This window comes from Varroa destructor, unplaced genomic scaffold (assembly GCF_002443255.2).
Source record: "Varroa destructor unplaced genomic scaffold, Vdes_3.0 BEIS01000006.1, whole genome shotgun sequence".
Taxonomy (NCBI): domain Eukaryota; kingdom Metazoa; phylum Arthropoda; class Arachnida; order Mesostigmata; family Varroidae; genus Varroa; species Varroa destructor.
Window position 1 is genome coordinate 22,595,565 of NW_019211459.1, and position 19,252 is coordinate 22,614,816.

At 41.9% G+C, this 19,252-nt stretch overlaps 2 protein-coding genes across 10 annotated transcripts in view; one reads left to right on the forward strand and one right to left on the reverse strand.

Annotated features, from left to right (window-relative positions):
* Positions 1 to 19,252, reverse strand: part of LOC111253430 (uncharacterized) — a 440,857-nt gene that overhangs the window by 90,679 nt on the left and 330,926 nt on the right. The gene's annotated exons all lie outside the window — the stretch shown is intronic.
* Positions 7,619 to 19,252, forward strand: part of LOC111253425 (RNA-binding protein Musashi homolog Rbp6-like) — a 317,203-nt gene continuing 305,569 nt past the window's right edge. The window contains exon 1 of one of the 2 annotated variants that reach the window (XM_086992763.1): positions 7,619 to 9,178. In XM_086992763.1, coding sequence (XP_086848889.1) covers positions 8,952 to 9,178 — 227 coding nt within the window. In that variant the 5' untranslated portion in view covers positions 7,619 to 8,951. The remainder of the gene's footprint in view (positions 9,179 to 19,252) is intronic. The other variant, XM_022812771.2, reaches the window with a different exon arrangement.

The following is a 19,252-nucleotide window of genomic DNA, read 5'->3' on the forward strand; positions in this document are numbered from 1 at the left end:
GTGGCAAGCAAGCGACAAACATATAGCGCACAAAAATCATAACAAGTCTTTGTTTACAAAACAACAACAACTCGTACAGATCTGTCTACTTCTGCTTGTCCTATTCTTCAATTTATTCTGTATCGGTAACACCTAATCATACGCTTTTTTTTTACATATCTGTCTGTTTTGAACATATCGATGTTATTTTTACGTTTAGTGAATCTAGCGCTCTAAAAAATAATTGTTCAAACTTATTTTGAGCGGATCAGCTCGAAAGAGACTTTTAGTGGCATTTCTGAAGGTAACCAACAGAGAACTGTTAATATTCTGCCTCCCGTAACTTAAACTAGATCTGTACTATTACTAGACCAAACTAGTACTAGACCAAGTATTAATCACGTTATCACGTAAAGTGACGAGTATCTTATCACTTATCGGACGATATTAATATAGGGATCAGTTCCGCTCACAGTTGATATCACTGAACTGTATCTGTATCACTACGTTATCTTCATGTCAGTCATTGAAAATAAGAAAGAAGAATCATATTGAATTGTCATGGCTGCTAAATGCTATCAAGTTTGAGCGAAAATTGTCGTCCTTTTCGAGGGGACTTCGAGGTTGGATACTCTCGATACGGCGGACGCTCCTAATCTGGATAGACAGCTACTGGGAGTACTCAAAAGTTCCAGCCTCCTGGTCCCAATTTACATAGACCAAAACGGTAACTGTTCACACTAGGTTTGGCAGCTCGTTCAGATTAGACGACCTCTTTTGATCAACGGAAATTACTAATAGCAAATAAATGGTTAAGCACACATATTATCAATTGAGTCTAACGTGCGCCTTTTCCAAGGTGGAAACTTTGTTTACGTTTTAGTACTGCGCGTGAAATCTTGGGATAAAGGTTGAGACAGGAGCAAACCGTTTGTTTTCCCGCACGACGTTTTATAACGGACGGAAATAAGTTTTTTGCCCCTACTGCATGCGTTAGTATAGAAACGTCTTTTTTCTGAACTATATATTTATGAGTATTGGGATAGGCATATTGATTTGATTATCTCCGACGATTCTATAACGTGGTGAGACGTGAAACAAACTAAAGAAACATCACGAACTTTGGAAAATAGTTCCACGTGTAGTTAAGTCTCTCATTTACAAGCTATCGGTTAAACTTCTGCATAGAATGTCGGACATCACTACTTGTACTTGAGCCTGTATCGAGAGCATTCTCTAAGTGCTACCTTGATCTCGGTCTTCTTTCGGGTGTACATACGAGTGCATGTACATGTAGCTAGAGATTATTTTCTTGCAGACAATTGCAGCACCAATGGGACGTCGAGGATTTGGTGTGATCGCACAGACGTGACGATTGAACCACGTTTGGCTTCGTACGTGAAGTTACGTTGCACCGTACCGCTACTCTGTAGGCATTCTACATTACCGTACTAGGGTTATCGTCCCAACTGTGTCAGAGCCCGAAACCGCTAAAATGTAGTGAGCGCAGTACTTGCAGCTTCCCGTTGAACCCTTCGATGTCGTCAATAAAATATTCTAGATAGATAAAACCCGATCAAGTATTCAACAAGATAGACTTCAAACTGTTAATTTACTCACTGAAGTGTGCTATTTTTGTCTGTTAGGTTTGACTCTAAAAAACTCAGATATTGCTAGCGGAACTCAAAACATGGAACTCAGTGACAAACGAGGGCAGCGCACTTCGTGTTGCGCTCGGACACAAAATCTGTTTTTTGGCATTTCCTTGTTCGGGTCAAGCATTGTGAAAATAGAAGTTAGGGATACCACAGCCTTAAAGGGAACTATCATGGGTATAAACGTTTCGGTGCTTCTCACAAGGAACAATAATAATCCTAATAATGTGTCAATTCGGAAAGATCTAGCTTTCCCTGCAAGATTATTAATAAAGGTCGTTATAACGCTCTCGTCTAATATATTAGGAGCAGGCCCGGTTTTTTTTTGTGAGCAACCGACCCCAATTTCTGAATATATCCAAACAATTTCAGCACAGTGTTCTATACGCATAAGTAAAAAAAAAACGATAGTCGGAGCCCTCGTGAAAAGAAATGGTCAAACAAGGACTGCTCTATAGAAATACATGATGAAACTGCCTGTATAGCTCCAAAAGTAATTCCTATATTAACAGCATCTGCATATAAATATTATACGGGTCGTGTTAACAAATAAACTTGTTTTTATATTGGGAGCAGTCTTAGGCCTTTGTGAAGGTCATACGGTATCGTGTAAGCTTTAGCCATAACAAAATTATTCAAAGAAAGAAGTTAGAGTTAGAGAGAGACAAGATATATACGCCGCCAATTCGTTGCCTGTTTGATTACATACGCAAAATTAGACCTTGGCCGGCGCTTAAATCATCAAGAAAACAGAACGCGAGGGTGCTAAGCAGTAGAATACGTTTATAGAATATCGGTTCTGAGAATGGATTTAGCGAATATTTTTTGGAAACTTCACAGGCTCACAAGTGCATAAAGGAAAACAGTAAGAGCTGCTTCAGCCGAAGCAATATAATTTGGTGAATTGCGTAAACGGGAACTTGGTCTGCCGACTCGGCTTGGAACGTTCTAGAGATGATCTCTTAAATGTGTTACCTTTTAACCGTTGTATTAAAACTTACGCAGCCTCAAAAAAAATTTCGTCACAGTATCCTTCTACTATACGTCGTTGCGATATGCTAACCTAGAGACGTTGTCTTTACGTCTTTTGTCACGATATCATTCGTAGGTGTCCCAGGATAGTTCGTTCTTTGGTAGTGGTTGTCAAAACTTTTCTAGAGGACACGAACGAGGCGCCCTATAGCTCCTAAACGTATGAAACAACTGTGCACACGACCAACTGTTCTTTGATTTGTGGTACGAGAGCTCATGTAGAGAAGGGGCTGGATGGAGGAATCGACTGCTATCGCCAGCGTTTTTCAGCTAAGGCTAATGCAGATAGGACAAGAAGGTGGCTGCAAATCGAAATCCCTATTGACAAAAGTGTGGTTATACTAGTTTGAAATGTTGCCTGAAATTGTAGTGTCAGAAAACAGCAGACTAAAGAACGCTTCGGATTCGATTGGTGCGTACTAAATCAAACGACGATTATCCGTCCTGGCAATGGAGTAATCGCTGTCCAGATCGGCAGCTGGCACCTCCATCAGCTATCAGTCGAAGTGTCCTGTTTTTGAGGGGCCTTGTTTACTGGACCACAAGATGTTCCCGCCTCTATATGACCGCTCAGATATGATTTTAATTGTGTAATCACGCGTGGATGGTGTTATAATCATACATGTTGAAACGCTGGTGATGTCGAAAGCTTCCACTGACCACTGTCAAGGGAGACAAAGAAAAAAGCTAAATTATCTATGAATTGAGGTGTGTTGGGTTGTAATATCTGTCGTTTTTACGGATTGGTAACACATAATGCGTGTCCATATTATAAGGTAATTAATTTAGGCTTTGACACCTAGTCTAATCGCCAATCAGGTTGCTATTTGAGGATTTTTTTATTAATACGTCCTTGTTGTGCTTAGTTTGAATGGCAAGGCAATGGCCCGCGTCCATATTTAACGTATTTCCACTGAATAGTGATATTATATCTCTGCGTTTGAAAACTATGGAGCGGCTGTCAGGAAGCTGTTCGTTGGAATCATTGATTTTATCGCTGATATCGCTCCCTCAGAATTTGTTTCGTTTTCAAGTAAAAATCTTGAGTTATTCTTTCCTCAAAAAAAAAAAAAGGCCAAATCCTGACAACGCTTCAAACTAAGTGATTAGAGGGAGTCAGTGGCCAGTCAATAGATTTCCTGTATATATACAAACCCGGAATAAAACACATAGACAGCGCGAGGAAATGGACGTATAGTATACATTTTTTATGGTGTTTTTTAGGCCATATTTTCATGCGTCTGCGTTTTTTTCACATCTCAGTTTCCTTTGGGACGATGTATTTGGCGTGCTAAGTTCGATGAACAGGACACAGACGAATTTCACTTTTAACCTTAATCTAAAGAAGGCGTACGGAAATACATAGTTAAAGTTTCTCCGAAAATAATTTTACCGGGCACATTACATATCTTTGTAAAATGCTAGCTAACCTAGAAACCAAACAGGAGATGCAGCAGGTCACCGAAGTACAATTAGCAATATGTCTATATAGACACGATAGATGAACTACAGTAGGTTTCGACACTTGTAACTTGTTTTTTTTTTAGACATTCCGTACTTATCCAGTCTTTAAGGCTTTCTCTGCGGAACTATCGTTAGGCTTAGGAGACTTAGAAAACACAAAAGAATAGAGCATGTAGACAAGCTAAGCCGATATCGTCTACAGGACGCCACAGGCTTTGTAGCCGTATTCTACGTCATGCAATGGGTATGTGCATGTAAATGTGCATGTGTATCATAACGGAGCTAGAATACTTAAGAAATTGATGTGATTTTTGTAAAGCTGCAGCCAATGGCTTGAATCTCCTGCAAGAAGCTACAAGTTGTTTATAAGCGTGATGAACAATCAACATATATCGATATGAATTAACAGGAGAGATCGTCGAAGAAAATCGTCATAGTTCAAAACCTTTGGCCTTAGAGTCACAGACCTTAGCAGAGCCTAATTCGCGTGTATATTTTCAGTGTTTTGCAGGACCATTTTTTCAGACGTCTGTTTGTCAGTGTGGCTGTTGTTATTACTTTGTTGATCGTTTTTCTGTCAATATTGCTTACATTTTGATGGCTGTGTTCTACTGATGTAGACCCTTGTGCGGTGTCAGCTCGTGATTGCCTTTATCCGAATCGGTCTATAATAGCGAACGTGACTTTTTTATCATTCAACAGCGATCTCCGTAGCCTCCTTCTGTCTGACGACATCAAATTAGTCACCGCGAGCTTCGAGGTGCTGTGTTGGTTATATACGAATAGGCCATATTCCTTATAAACTGGGTATCGAGAATTCGAAAGAAAAAAAGCCAAATTGCCTGCGGCAGGCCATCTGCGCTGCTTGGCCTTGGCTACAATTGAACACTATTAGTAATATTAATGATTGACGTAGCGATCGTTGTGAGGCACATTGGAACATCGCCTTTCTAACCTTCGTTTGGACGAAAGGCTCTTCGTATGAAAAATTAGTATGTCCTAAAAGTGTCATATTAGTATTATGTTTTTGTTTCATATTCACACTCTCATCAACTAAAGGATAACAGTTTAATGTGAGTGGACAATACTTTTGCTTGCCGATGGTTGATTTGCTTTTTTCGCCTTTGGCACCTGTCCTACTACAACTACGGAAATAGTCTTCTGATTTTAAGATTGGATATTTTTATAGGTTAAATATCAATTAGGATAAAATGTAGTTTTTCAACATTGTCAAATACGGCTTCTCTGATTACAAATTATCTCTCACAAATTAAAAATGGCGAGTCATACCGAAATTAATGGCGCCTGAAAGTTTGAGAGCTGTGCAGTTTCGTCAAGATTGCCACTGAACGGAAATTATCGCCGTCGTATTACGTCAGCCTTCTCTAGTGGGGCATCGTTAGAAGTTACAGTAGTGTCATCAGTAGAATCTAATACTTCGCTCTCAACGAAGCAAGTTATTAAATAGAGCAGAAACATTTTATAAAGTTAGGGGGGTAATCGATGACGACCATAAAGAACCTATAAGAAGAGAACTATGAAGAACTGTACGAAACCGAGCAGTGATTACATTTCTTCAAGAGTGTATGACCGTCCTTTCAACAAATCTTCCGTTTCACTGCGTCTTTGACTTCTAATAGAGAATCATTTTCTAGTAGCAGACTGTGTAATTTAGTGAAAAAAAGTGAAGCCCGTCGGGACTGAAACCTTCGTACAGTCACTTGCCCTTTGCCTGCCTCCCCTTAGCAGACACCTTTCAACTCCAGTTGTTATCTTTTCACCCTTTTGGATCGAATGCAGCACATAATAAACCTATTTCAAATTGAGACCTTTATTGAAGATAATATCGGTATAGTATCGGGAAAGCATCATCGTGTTGGGTTCGTTGACAAGGGGAGCGTTAAACAGGAAATTGTAAGCGTTTATCGTTATATTGAAGCCGTGTGTGTCATGTGCGACACGTGTATGGTGGTTAGCTCGATGGTGATCAAGCGATCGATGGTGACCTATGTACCTAGTTGGAGGAACGAGCAATCGAAGAGAATGATCCTTGCGAGGGCAGCAGAGAAACAAACGCACACTTCGGAAAACTAGCTTCGTATAGAAATGTATTGTTTCGGTACGTTCAATTGCTCGGCCATAGTGAACGGTGTTGTTAACATGTTTCGGTTTCGAAAAGTAATGGCTTTCACAAAATCATCCCCATAGAGGTAAGATAGATCAAAAAGAAACAGTTTCATTTGCCTGTGAATCCGGGGCAGGTCATTTACTATAACTTTGTATGTTTTTTTTATGTAATGATTATTTTGGCAAATATCAAACGGGAAAACTAGTAATCACATCGGTAATATCCACTATTCTATTTTTTAAACTGAGATACTATGATCTCAAGAACACAATTGATAGGTCTTACGTTGAAAGCTTTTGTGCGATCAAAGAGCTGGCCATTTCTATTATTCGAAGCCGGCCTTTAATTACCAGCTATTGTCTAGTTTAGCCAAATTGTGCTATACGAGTGTTTTTATTATAAACCATTTGTTTCAACGCATATCTAGTTCCGTTTGCCTATCAACCGAGTTTTTTTTCATAACTACACTATTTCAGTATTCGATTGAAGCTTGCTATCTTTGGCAATGCTATGCTATACGCATTGCAAAAGTGCTTCAGAACTACTCTCCATCATCTATGGAGTACTCCTAACTAGTCCCGTCTGATAATAACCTGTTTAATACTCAACTGTGGGCTGGCTGAAGTCAACCGGCTGGAGTCCGAAAACATTTCATTGTTCAAACAAGTTAAAAATTTCTTGCGGCTGCGCTATTTTGTCTTGTCGTCGTCGTCCTCTTGCGGGACCATCTCTATGCTGCCGCAGATTTCTCTGTTGTGTTGTTCCCACTGAGCCTTTCTAGCACTGCTGCTGCTGGCAACTTGCGGGACAAGCAGGGGGAAACGGAGGTTGTCTTTGATCTTTGGAAAGAAGCAACCCGCCGTTTGCTTTAGCTTTTGCCCCTGTATTTCAAGCTCATAGCAACTATCATATCCATTCACTCGTTCCTGAGGCTAACTCGGATTTTCGACCATGCTTATTGCATGACTGTGAACACTGACTTCGCTACGCCACTGTTGAACGGCAAGTAGCCCCTGATCGATATGTAGATTGTTTAGCCCCGCCTTTTGCTTGTAGGGGCGGAGCGGCTTGGAGGCGACCTCCCGCTTGTAACGGATGCCTACGAGTGCAAATCCGTCTGGGGGCGCTCGACCCAGCCGAGAATTCATCCTAGATCCGGCGCACAGGATACTGGCCTCCATACACTTTACATCGCAGTGCTGGTTGACAGTATTTCGAACACTCAGTCGTGCCGAGACTCGAATCGGCGTACGCTGACGCCCTCTAACGGATCTATCGACAACGACGGCATCGTAGAAACTTAACGCACTGCCGGCTCCTGCTTTGTAACCGGTCAGGCGATCCACAGGGTCTCCAGTTTCTGCATCTTCCGAGCTTGGGAGCCTGCTGATGCACTCTGTGACGTTTGTACTCCCCGCGCTGACGGTGCAGAGGGCGACCCGTGCTGCTATAAACCGTGTGTAGTTTGCACTGTAGAGCAGCGGTTGTTAGTATCTCACTTGGACAAACACGAGGCGACAGTAACGAAAAAAGCTTTTGAAGCAAGACGAGACTTCGAAAGAGTTTCCGGCCGACAAACAGCAGACTTCGATTTTTTGCACCGCGCGTCGACGAATTCCCACCGCTTAAAGTGATATGCAATCAAACTAGCCCTTATTTATCGAAGCTTACTTGGCCCCTTTTCGTTGGCTTATAGTGTCTGAGGACGATTCTCGAATAGGATAAGGAACAAGGTGTTATCGAGTCTGAGTGTAGCCTGCCGCCGGTCGCGCGAGCAAGACGTCCTCGTTGAGGAGTGTTTGTCTTCATTGCGTCTCAGAACATTGGCCAGAGGCTGGAAGCGCATTTAATATTTCCCCGTGCGTAGCGATTCGTTTAAATAAAACATAAAAACATGTATCACTAACTGGTATCCCAAGCATTAGTCGACGAAAATCAAGCCATCAGCTGACGTAGTCGATGATTTGTAAGCGGCAGGTGCTCTTGTTTGGTTTTTGCATTGATAGATTCAGGTCTTCGAATTAGAGCGTCGATATTTGGTAGCTCTACGAACTAACCTAAATCGGCTTGTATCTTTAGACAAATTTTGAATGATAGGCGCGAAAATAAGGTAAACTAGGATATTGTTCCGGATCGTGAGGTACGCTCGGGTTCCAACAAGTGCGCCGCAGCTCAACTTTGTAATTAAATGCATAGCCGGTTTAGATGTCCGATACTCACAATTAAAAATACGACTTCGCACATGTTTGCTATTTGAGAATTGTACTTGTTCTGAAATGTTTATCGGTAGCAAGTCGACATTCTGCGGTGTAGGCCAAATTTGCTAGAATTGACTAAAAACGTTTGCTTATAAACGGTCCAGTAACGGAAACGGTCTGATCCTCGCTGCCATCCGAAGTGCGACTTTTAAATATATAAGGAAAAATCACCTATTGATTGGACTTCCTCTTCCAGTCCGAAGAACTTCTAGCAGTGCCCTGAAGAGACAAGAGCCAGGATAAACCGAGATATACCCTGCCGCATATTTCAAGGTGTTTGATTAATTGTACGTGATTCCGTGACTAGTTTTTTATTACGAGCTCGTAACTAGCCTCATCGTGTTTTTCGTGCCCGTTATTGTAGAGTGACGGTATCCGGGGCTCGTCCAGAGAGGCGACGATCCGGGCTCACCTTGTAAACAAGTATTGACCTTAATGTTGCCGCCTTTGCCAGCCTTCTGTGCGGTACCGAACAGCTCACGGAAGTCGTCATCGCCCAACACCGAAGCCGATATAAGAGCTTCAGCCAGCTCTTCAGCCGCTGGTACAACCAATTCAATTTCGCAAAGCACTTCCGAAGGCTGCATTGCACCCCGCGCTTTGGCTGCCCGTGACAACTCGACTAGGGACATAGCAGCCATCACGAACGTAACCAACGACGGGTGAGTCAAAAACATGGCCAAAATTGCTAGATATACTGAAAAGTCGTTGCAGGTTTCAGGCGGCATAGACACACTCCTTGTTGATGACGTTACGCCATTAACATACATCATTAATGACGTTTAACTTGAGAATGTTTATAACAGAAAGTAGCCAGCCAATAGGAACTATGTGAAATGCAAGATGAGTGAAACCAGAATTTCTCGGACGTTAAACGCGTGCGTGTTCTTCATAGTATGTATAGGGGAAATCTACTGTGTAGCGGCTTTTTACCGACGGCTAAGTAAAAAGCTGACCGTTTTTTTGGTCCTTAAGAACATTTTGCGTATTTTCTTTTGCAGTTAGTAAATAATAGACAGGAAGAGAGTATATGGGCCAAAAGTGGAGGCGAGCTCTTCGCTCGTTTGCCAAAGACCGATCGTAAGGCAATATTTCGATTACGTTTTGGTACTTTTGGGTATAAGCGTTAGGAGTTATTTTTATATTATGTTTTGGGTATTAGACATTCGGAGAAAAACTGTTTTTAATGGTCATTTCTGCAAAAAAAGACCTGCTTATTGTGGCATAAATTGGTTTCAAAATAGCATTGCTTCCACCATATAAAAATCACCATTGTGACAAGGAATGTATATGTTCAAAGAAGCACCATAGATATTGAACTTTTTTTATGAGTGGGTTTAAGATCTTACCAGTCAATTATGTATGAATTATGCCCCTTTCGATTCTTCATGTCTGGCGGCGACCAAGACCACAAAGCACCCATAGAATAATTTTTTCATTTCCCGTTCATAGAATTTGTGGTCTGTACGGGTTTGTATAGGAAAAAGTGGATCTGCAATAAAATGGTAAACAAAAAAATATATAGCCTAATAAAGATAAGTATAAATAGGCGCTGTTCGAGCAATATTTGTATCACGTGGTAACGTGTTTTTTTGCGAAATTAAAAATCTGTTCCTTCTTCTCTTCTAGCTAATTAGCTCTAATGAGCTAGCCATTAGTGTATCTTTTGAGCGAAGTACGCGATGATCTAGCAAAAAACATTGCCGATATGCGATCAACTACACAACCATGTTTTCGATTTCCCGCAACGCGAGTCCTATTTGTCCCAGTTATACGGTTCTGCTTGCCTTAGACCCAATTTCGGCTTGATCTTGCAGTTGATGAAGTGATAATCTACGAGAACTTGATCAATACATACCTTCAAAGAATTTCTCCGAGTAAAATCTCAACTTTTCGTGTCCCGAATATACAGGACCGACACGTTTCGGTTGCTTAAGCAGCTTTTCCTCAATTTTTCTGCCTCCTACATCGACTTCGAGCTCTAAATGTAACGTAGTCGATATGCGTTTAATTGTTACGGTGTAGACTTTAGAATTTAGATACACAGTTCAATGTATATCTCAACGTTCGCTCTGTGGTCACTTCATTTTGGCAGTCCGCGTCTTATTGTGTGGCGTCATGGTTCTCGTGTCCATACCGACACATTCATTAGTAGCAGTCCTAGGACTCAGTCGATTGATGGTTCCGGTTCACAAACTGCGAACAGATTCCAGTGCTTCCGCCGATTTGCATCCAGCGTAACATACCTAGGGAACAAGGGCAGATTTAAACTAAGGGATATCTAAGAGGAGAACCAGCAGCCAAGATGCATGCAAGATGAGGAAAGCAGCGATGGTGTGGATGGAGATGCGTACCAAAAAAAAAGGTTAACGGAACAAAGCGTCAGCAGCGGGCAACCGCAGGAGGGCCAGATACTAACGCTAACAAGACTACGCGATGCAGAGAGCAGTCGCTGTGACGGCTCGCCTATTAAGGTGAACAGGATGCAAGCAGAGAAAGCCACAAGGACAAAGACGGCCGCTTGCCCATAAGCAGTCAGCGCATACCAAACCCCGACAATACGATAGCGACTATTACAACGGTCCAATGTGACGACTATATGAAAGAAAGGAAACGATAATATTGATTGGAACGGCATTGGGGAAATGAGGGCAGAAGATAAAGATAGCACACACACCTTTACATTTAAGCAGATTCTGCATTCAGTATAGAGGCAAATAGCGCTAAGGGGTGGCGGTCCGAAAGGATTGAAATGCACGGCCGGTGGTTCACGGTCCTCACATAATCGTCACACATTCGCACATAACGCGCTGCCAGTGTTGGTCTTGGGGGTGGTTGTAGCTGGAGGAATAAAATCTGAACGAGGGGTAAATACGTTGTACAGAATAAATGAGTAAAATCGCACAGGGAAGGAGAAAATCTTGGAGGAAAATTCTGAAGCAAGCAGCGTTACGACTGAAGCAGCGCACAATGAGGGGAGATTGAAAAAAGACGGCACAGAAAAGAAAGAAAGATCTAGAGTATGTAAATCCCATGCGAAGTTCACTGTGCGGTTGAATACGAACGGCCATTGGTAAAAGACGGCAAACAAATAGGTTAGCTAACAAAAAAAAAAAGAAAAAAAAAAGAGGAAGAAGTAGCCTGATCAAATGGCGAAAAGAAAGCAAAGAATGAGATAGCTGGCGTATATGAAGATAGTGAATCAGGCTTGAATGACCAACCGTAAAAGAGCGTGAGGGGGACTAGAAGCTGAAGAAACAGCTTGGACGCGCCATATATAGCGACACCGCTGGCACATACATTCGCTTATACGCCTGTATAAACCACAATGAGCGAGGAGCGGGAAACCGAAAATAAAGAGAGGCTGCGGGTGAGGAGAGAGAGAAAGAGATAGAAATGAGAGAGAGAGAGAGAGAGAGTAGAAGAAGCCCCTGGAGCTGAAGAAGACAACGATGAAACCGGCTTATCAGTAGTCTGTCACCTGATAAGAGACAAAGATAAAGGGAAGGGGCAATGCGTTCTGCTGAGTTGGAGTGGGTCCTGGACTAAAAGGCATTGTACGGAGTACCAAGTATAGGAGATTGAGAGGGAAAGAGAGATCGAAGGTGAGTAAACTAGCGACAGTTTGTTACTGATAAGGTATCGCTCGCGCGCGTGTGCCGGCGAACAGTAGCGATGACTGGGGTGAGGAAGTCTGCGGAACGTCGCCAGACAATACGACGCTTATCCCGACCGGAGCCGACCAAGAGGGAAGGAAGCAGCCCATTGTGGTTATTATTAATAACTGTCAACCATGTCCGGGTCCTGCAATGGCGACAAGTCGCGGTGATTGATGTCGCGGCTGCTTGCCCTCGTTACATAGCTAGCGACTGTTAGAAGCCGACCTGATCTCTCACCGACTGAGGCTTCAGGCATTTAACGCTGCCTAGCGTTCGCGTGGCGACGGCCTCATTTGTGGGTTGAGCGAGGTGAGGTGGAAATCGTGCTTGTAACGCATGACTGAGGCGGATACCATTGCCGCTGATATAAGTAGATGCCATGAATGGCGAGTGTCAGTGGTCCGTAGAATCAAACGACGAGGTTGCGTTTCCCAATAACGGATCAGAATGAAATGATGACGCGTTTATATGAGGCGAGGGCTGTCGGAATATATTAGCGGTATGTGTTCAAATGATGGTGTCGTTTAGTGTGTTACTTTTATGTGTATGATGTGGTTGATATATCCATTGTAGAGTGAATAGAGCTGAATTTCTTGGTAAAAAAAGCTTGTTACAAATATTTCCTCGATATTTTTTCAGGTATTTTGATATTTAGTTTAGATAGGTGAGAATGATATTTGTAAGTCAATATTTAGTCTTAATTGGGTGTTCAGTTTATCTGCGTAAATTCTGATGATGGAAGAGTGTTCCATGCTGTCTGTAGCTGCTTCCTTCCAAGGAAGAGGCAGTTCATCGTTCTTTCGTGTTTTTTTTTTTTTTATGTTCAAGATATCTAGTACATGTGCAGCTGAAGTACCAATAAACTGCTGGGCCAAATTGTACTTGATCTCTGGCAATTTTATGCTGGAAGCGAGTCCTCGAAACTGGTCTCGAATAACGATGGCCGACTATTGCACCTTTTTAATATAAGGACCGGACCTTTTGGATAATTTCTGTACTACAAATATAGGTAAAGCACAAATAAAGGCAGGTAACAAGACCCCAACTTATAGAGGTAAGACAAGTGCGCAACTACTTCTTCTGCCTTAGCTCGGTTCTGACCAGGGAGAAAATATCCAAAACAACTTTGCCATTATCGTCCTGAGCATTAGACTCAGCTAACTGAAAAACAATGAGCCTAGTTTTGGATACCTTTAGCGTCAGCTGGAGATAAAGAAGTGTTTTCGTAACGCCATCAGAGATATGTTGACTCTAAAAATCGCTTTCGAAGCCTGTCAGCAACAACCTTTAGCTAACTTACTTTTAGTTCTCTCTATTTGGTTTTCTATATACTTGCTCATTTGTATTCGAAAGAACTTGTCATCTGTTCTACGACTAATAAGCGAGACTGTTGTATGGCGAGCGAATTCATTAGAAAAGAAGACAGCCTGTCATTCGGAAAAAATAATACAGGAATTACAATTTTCACTAATTTTTTTAAGGCTTTCACTTCTCGCACTTCTTCCATTGGATTTTCTTAGCATCTGTAGGAAATTTTCCGTTTGAACCGGTCTTTGAATTAGGTATAGTATGAAGGACTTGTCTTCATTAGAAGTGCCTCTCAGAAATAGGTTTCTTCCATACCTATCTGGGGTTTATTCAAAATAGGCCTACGAAACCGTATGGCAAGCCCACAAGTGGCTATAAGTGACCTTAACGACCTAACACGTTATCTCCCTTAGTTTTCCATCTTTTCTATTTAATGTTTTTCTGATTATTAATATCCGGTAATCTTGTTGCCGATCTTGATATTTGAACCAGCGTGGCAGCCTGCTTGTTAGTTGTAGTTACCATGGCTATAGACCCAGACGACCTTCCCCCTTCTCCTCTTTCACTAGAATGCTATCGGGTCGAGGAGCCGTATGGGGGAAGTGGATGACTAATAGCATACAAACTGGGTTCTCTAACTGAGGTTTTCATAAGGATCAAGAACAATTTTAAAAAATTGGGTGCAAGCGCACCTGCTACACTTTCTTTAACCGTCTATTGACGCAGCTAACGGAAGTTATCGGTTAACGATTTTAGTTTTGCCCTTTTGGCCGGCGAGCTGTTGTAGTTTAAAGGAGACACCAAGTTATCTCGGCTTGAACGTTATCGAGATAACGGTTTGTTCACGAGAAACAAGTTTTTACGAAGTACAAAAAGTGTCTGATAAACTGCCGGTAGAACTTTTTGAGACTCTACTTCATCAACGACAGTATTTTAAGATTCTACCCACAGTGTCTGCGTGAAGTTTCTCTTGTATTCATCAAACGTCTCTCTTTATAGAGGATCTTCAACATCTGTGGTGGGGCTCTTTGGAGATTTTGATCACCTTAGATGTCGGCAACAGCTTGATGATTTAAAAATCAGTCATGAGCCACAGTGAGGAAATATCATATACGGCGATTCAAAATTGCAATGATATCGTAGATCTGAATTCCTGTGGAAATAACCTGTTTGGTTTACTAAATCGGTCACGAATACGAAAGTGACGCGTACTCATGCGTAACAATTGTCATTAGCCAACGATCACAGAAGGACTCGTCACTGTATATAAACAATGATCCTCTGTAGGGAGCCGCTGTCTTGCTAATAGCATTAACAACAACTCGGCATTGTCATCTGTTGGCCCGATCTAAACGAATCTATCTGGAGATATTGTCCCGAACCTGGAAATTTCATAACATGTGAAGGCTGTAGTAGACCAACGAATGATATTTTACTTTGTCGCTAAACGTAAAAAAAAAATAAAAAGACATAGCAATTGAAAAGAATAGCGTAAGCCTAAAGTCGAGCATTCGATTGGTCTGCATTAGATATTTGGCACTTGAAATTATGATAATAATGTGAATATGACGAGCAGAGTATGTAAATAGACTTTAACTCAATAACTAAGACGAAAAATGAGGTGGAAGCGAAAAAGATTTGGTTCTCTGAGGGAGCCGTCAGTGGGAATAAGTGTCGGACGCACTTTTCCAACAGGTTATCAGGACAATGATGGGAACACTGTGCTACTATCACAGTGTGTACAAGGCAATCTATCGTTTTTATGGGAGCAGATCGTGTTTTTTTTTTATAAAGCATTAACCTCCTTTCCCACAAATTGGAAAAATAATTATTCCCTATCATCGTACAAACGTTTGCTTACTCATCTGAGCTGGCACCTAATTGCTATGTGTAATGCCATGGACACACTCGGCGAGTCCTGCGACTTGGCGCGATGAAATGCTGACTGTGTGATCCTGCATAGGCCATATGGATCCAGGACACGTCAGACGGGTCCAAGTATGGCCACGGCAGTGACATGTAACTTCGTACAGCGGACGGGCAGTCACTGATATTGCTGTTAATATTTATGGTGAACGTTTGGTTCGCGTGGCGCCTTAATACATGCTAGTTCTCTCAAAATGAAAGATACTATAACGAAAGAAGCTTGAGCATAGATGGTTTAGTTTGATCTATGAAAAACTATACAAATGTATATTTTCCAATATTTCTACTAATTTTGTATTTTTACCTGATTCGTGAGATTCCCACAACATACTGTCTACTACGAACCAGTAAATATAATGTAGTCAGGGGCAAATACGACAGTTTGACCAGCTTGGCGTACTAGCGTTAACTCTTGCTGGTTCGTTGGCGCCACTGTCGTTTTTTTGAAAGGCGAACGATGTGGAATAGGGAAGACGATACCTTCTTTTCGGTACAGGCTAATCTAATAATATGGCTAAATTGCAAGCGTCTTCAGACGCGAAGGCCGTTCGCAAATGAGCAATCATCGGCAAGCATGACCCGAAGCGTTTTACTTTCGTATGAAAAGTCTCCGATACGGGGCGTGAAAAAGAAAGCTCAATGCGTACCTGTAGACGATCGTACAGCTAATGCAATAATCATGGGAAAATAACGAGTAATTGATTCGACCCTCTCTCACTCATTCGTGCGAACCCATCGCAGGACTTCGAAAGCGGTCGAACCGTCGGGTTCCGCCGTAGATATTAAGGATTGTTTGCAAATAAGAAAGTTAAGAATTTTACTAGAATAATTAGGTTTGTTATTTTTGCATAGTACTATGGGTAGTTCCAGAGCGCTGAAGGTTACGTAGTTTACTTGTTTATAGAGTGTGGAAAAATTAACACAAGATTGTGTTAGTAATAGAAAAGATGGCAGACTTCAATTGAATTCGAAAGTTTTGTCCGAACATACACGTTGCCTTATTAATACGTCTAAAAGAACTAGAGTGGAACAATTAACCGGATCTGTATTTTAAAAACGTTAGCTTTTATTTAGCTGTTGAACGCTGTATGTCCTCATATCATCTGTACGTGTACATAACGTCAATCGTTGCGTATATTTATCCAATTTGTTTTGTTTGAAATACAGAAACCCGTATAATGAAATCAAACGAACTTGATCTTCCATGCTGCGTTCCTCTCTCAATAATTAATAACACGCCTTCGACCTATATTGATCACGGTGAGCAGTGGCAGATCGACGCAACGTTCCGGTCCGCATGATGTAACTGCCGGCAAGTTCGCATAACGGCGACAGTCAGTAGCTAGTTAATCTGTTCTTTACAGGATTTCGGCACTTAGCTACCCCATGAGCTTCCCCTTGAAGCCCAACTTGTTTCGAGCTTGTATGCGGCTATCGTTTCGTCTCGACAAGTTAACAATCCATGGCCTTCTTAAACTGCTACTAATGTCCGGCGCTGACTAGAAAAAAACTATGCATAGCTAAACAGCTCGCCCAGCTTATTACGACCACAATGACATACCGCCAGTAAAGCTTTGGAGACACGTACAAACTAACTCAGATAATAGTATACACTAGCACAGGGAAGAAACTCCATGATTCGCACGAAGCTCGAAATAGGATCGAGTAATTTACAGATAAAGCTATTACCAACCGTATATACTTGTATCTAGATGCCGCAAATGACATGAAAGCCTGTTTTCGATCTATGCAAGCCTATCCGAAGGCCAGTCGACGAAGCCTAGCTAGTACTTCGGCCGAAAGCTTCCGAATGTAAAAGAAATAGAAAACAGCTTGTTACCATTGATCATACGTAAATAATGACTGTTTAACTGAACTGAAACCGGTATCGAAAGAAACGCATCGAGCATCTGGGGCAAGCATTGCGCCCCAAGACCAAAACCATGCAAATTTACCGCAACATTTTGGTGCATTTAAAATAGATAGAGGTTTACGCTGCGTTGAATGATGATAGTGCTCTATGCGGCGGTTTGAAATAACAGTTTCGACAGAAAAAAACAACCACCACAGTACTCTATTGTTATTCTCGTAGTTTCACTCGAACGACAACCCGTTCATTTCGTGTAGCATGTCAGATGCTGTGTTACAAGACTAAGTAAGGCCTCAACGGACTATAACACAGAAACATCCACTATTTTCGTCTTGTATTTCGTAACAAGGGAGTAGCATGTCAGCCCGTTTTCTATGACATTACGAAGTCTTTACAACGACAGTCATTTAAATGCAAACCACTATTTTTTAACATATGTTGATTTTCTTTACGTTAGTCATATGTGGATCTTACTGGGAGCCAACAAGACCCTTTAAGAGCGATTCCAATTTTTCGCGAATGATCATTGGTTCGTTCCTAAAACCATCAAATTGTCCCGAAAGAAGGATTCCCCTTCATGACTGGATAAATTATATATATATATATATGGGCTCTACATTTCCGTGCAGATAGACGCAGTGAATCTACATAGTGTAATCTTGACTGGTCTCTAAAACGCTATATTTATCACTCCAAATATTTTTATGATTTCTCTTAATAGTTATTCATGATGCTCTCTACGACTATCTCAATTACGCTAATTAAACGCTTCACAAAAGCATCGAGAGAAAATTGACTAACGGCTTGAGCAGCTAATACTTTAGTTCCAATCCGCCCAGCAAGTTACATCAATTTCCTACCAATAATTTCCCTTTTATAGGCTCGTTCGATGCCTCAACGTAACCCTCTGCTGCCGGCAGGCCCCTCAAAGCAGACTTTTCCCGTGTTGAATGGTGGTCTTGGGTCAGCATGACGACGCCATAGTTTGATGACGCTCGACTCTTCTGAGAGTTCGTATAATTTTCAACCTTTCTTTCACTTCTGCCGTCGCTGCATTCTACCATACTGTTGGCCGCAACGTCGAAAGCGTCATGTTTATCATATTATTAATTGCCTCAGTGAGGAAAAGGAAGTGCTGCCACATCAGGTGCTATTCTTGGTAGCAGCAAAGCGCAACACGAATGGACGACCCGCTTTCATATGAGATTTTGTCCTGGGCAAAATCTCGTAGGGTGGGATTGTCAGCTTCATGCCGACGTTGTACTTGCCTTTGGCCAAGTGGTTGTAACGTCGTAATGTTAATACACTACTAATGTAAGGTAAGCGGAAACGAGTCTTTGAGTGAAAGTTTGAAGATTCAGCGCTTGCGGCTGGATGCACAGCAAATGCATGGACAAGGGGAGACGGGACGGTGGGGAAAATATGCAGAACTTTGTCGTCCTTTGAATTTTGTTTCGTCTATGACAGAGGAGCGGTAGGCGGCTTCAATTTATATTAGTTTTCGCTCATAGCGATTTACCGAATACGATCATGAAGCTTTGAAGCCACGGCTCTTGCACGGTATATATACATGTCTGTGTTGAGAGTGATCTTCCTTCCGACATTGTAGTAGTTGACTATCGACGCAATGCCCTCCTGATCATTTGTCCTCCTCATTTGATGTTCAGCTTCGTTGTAAACTGTGTGGTCATGTGCCGAATGCACAGTTGTCCGCATGCGAAGCGTAGACGCTACCCGCACCTGCCAGCTGTCGCCTTACGCCAAACCTTACCTACTCGAGGGCACATAGGACAACGGCTTTTTATACACAGGCACTTCACTCAGTTCTACACACTGGCTCTTTCTTACACATACCGCCTTGACGCAGGCGAATGTCGAAATCGGTCAGCAAAGGTTAGTTGTATTTGGGCTCAACAGTAGTAGTACACCGTCCCTCTATTATACACAGTACTTATTATAACACACTCTGCACC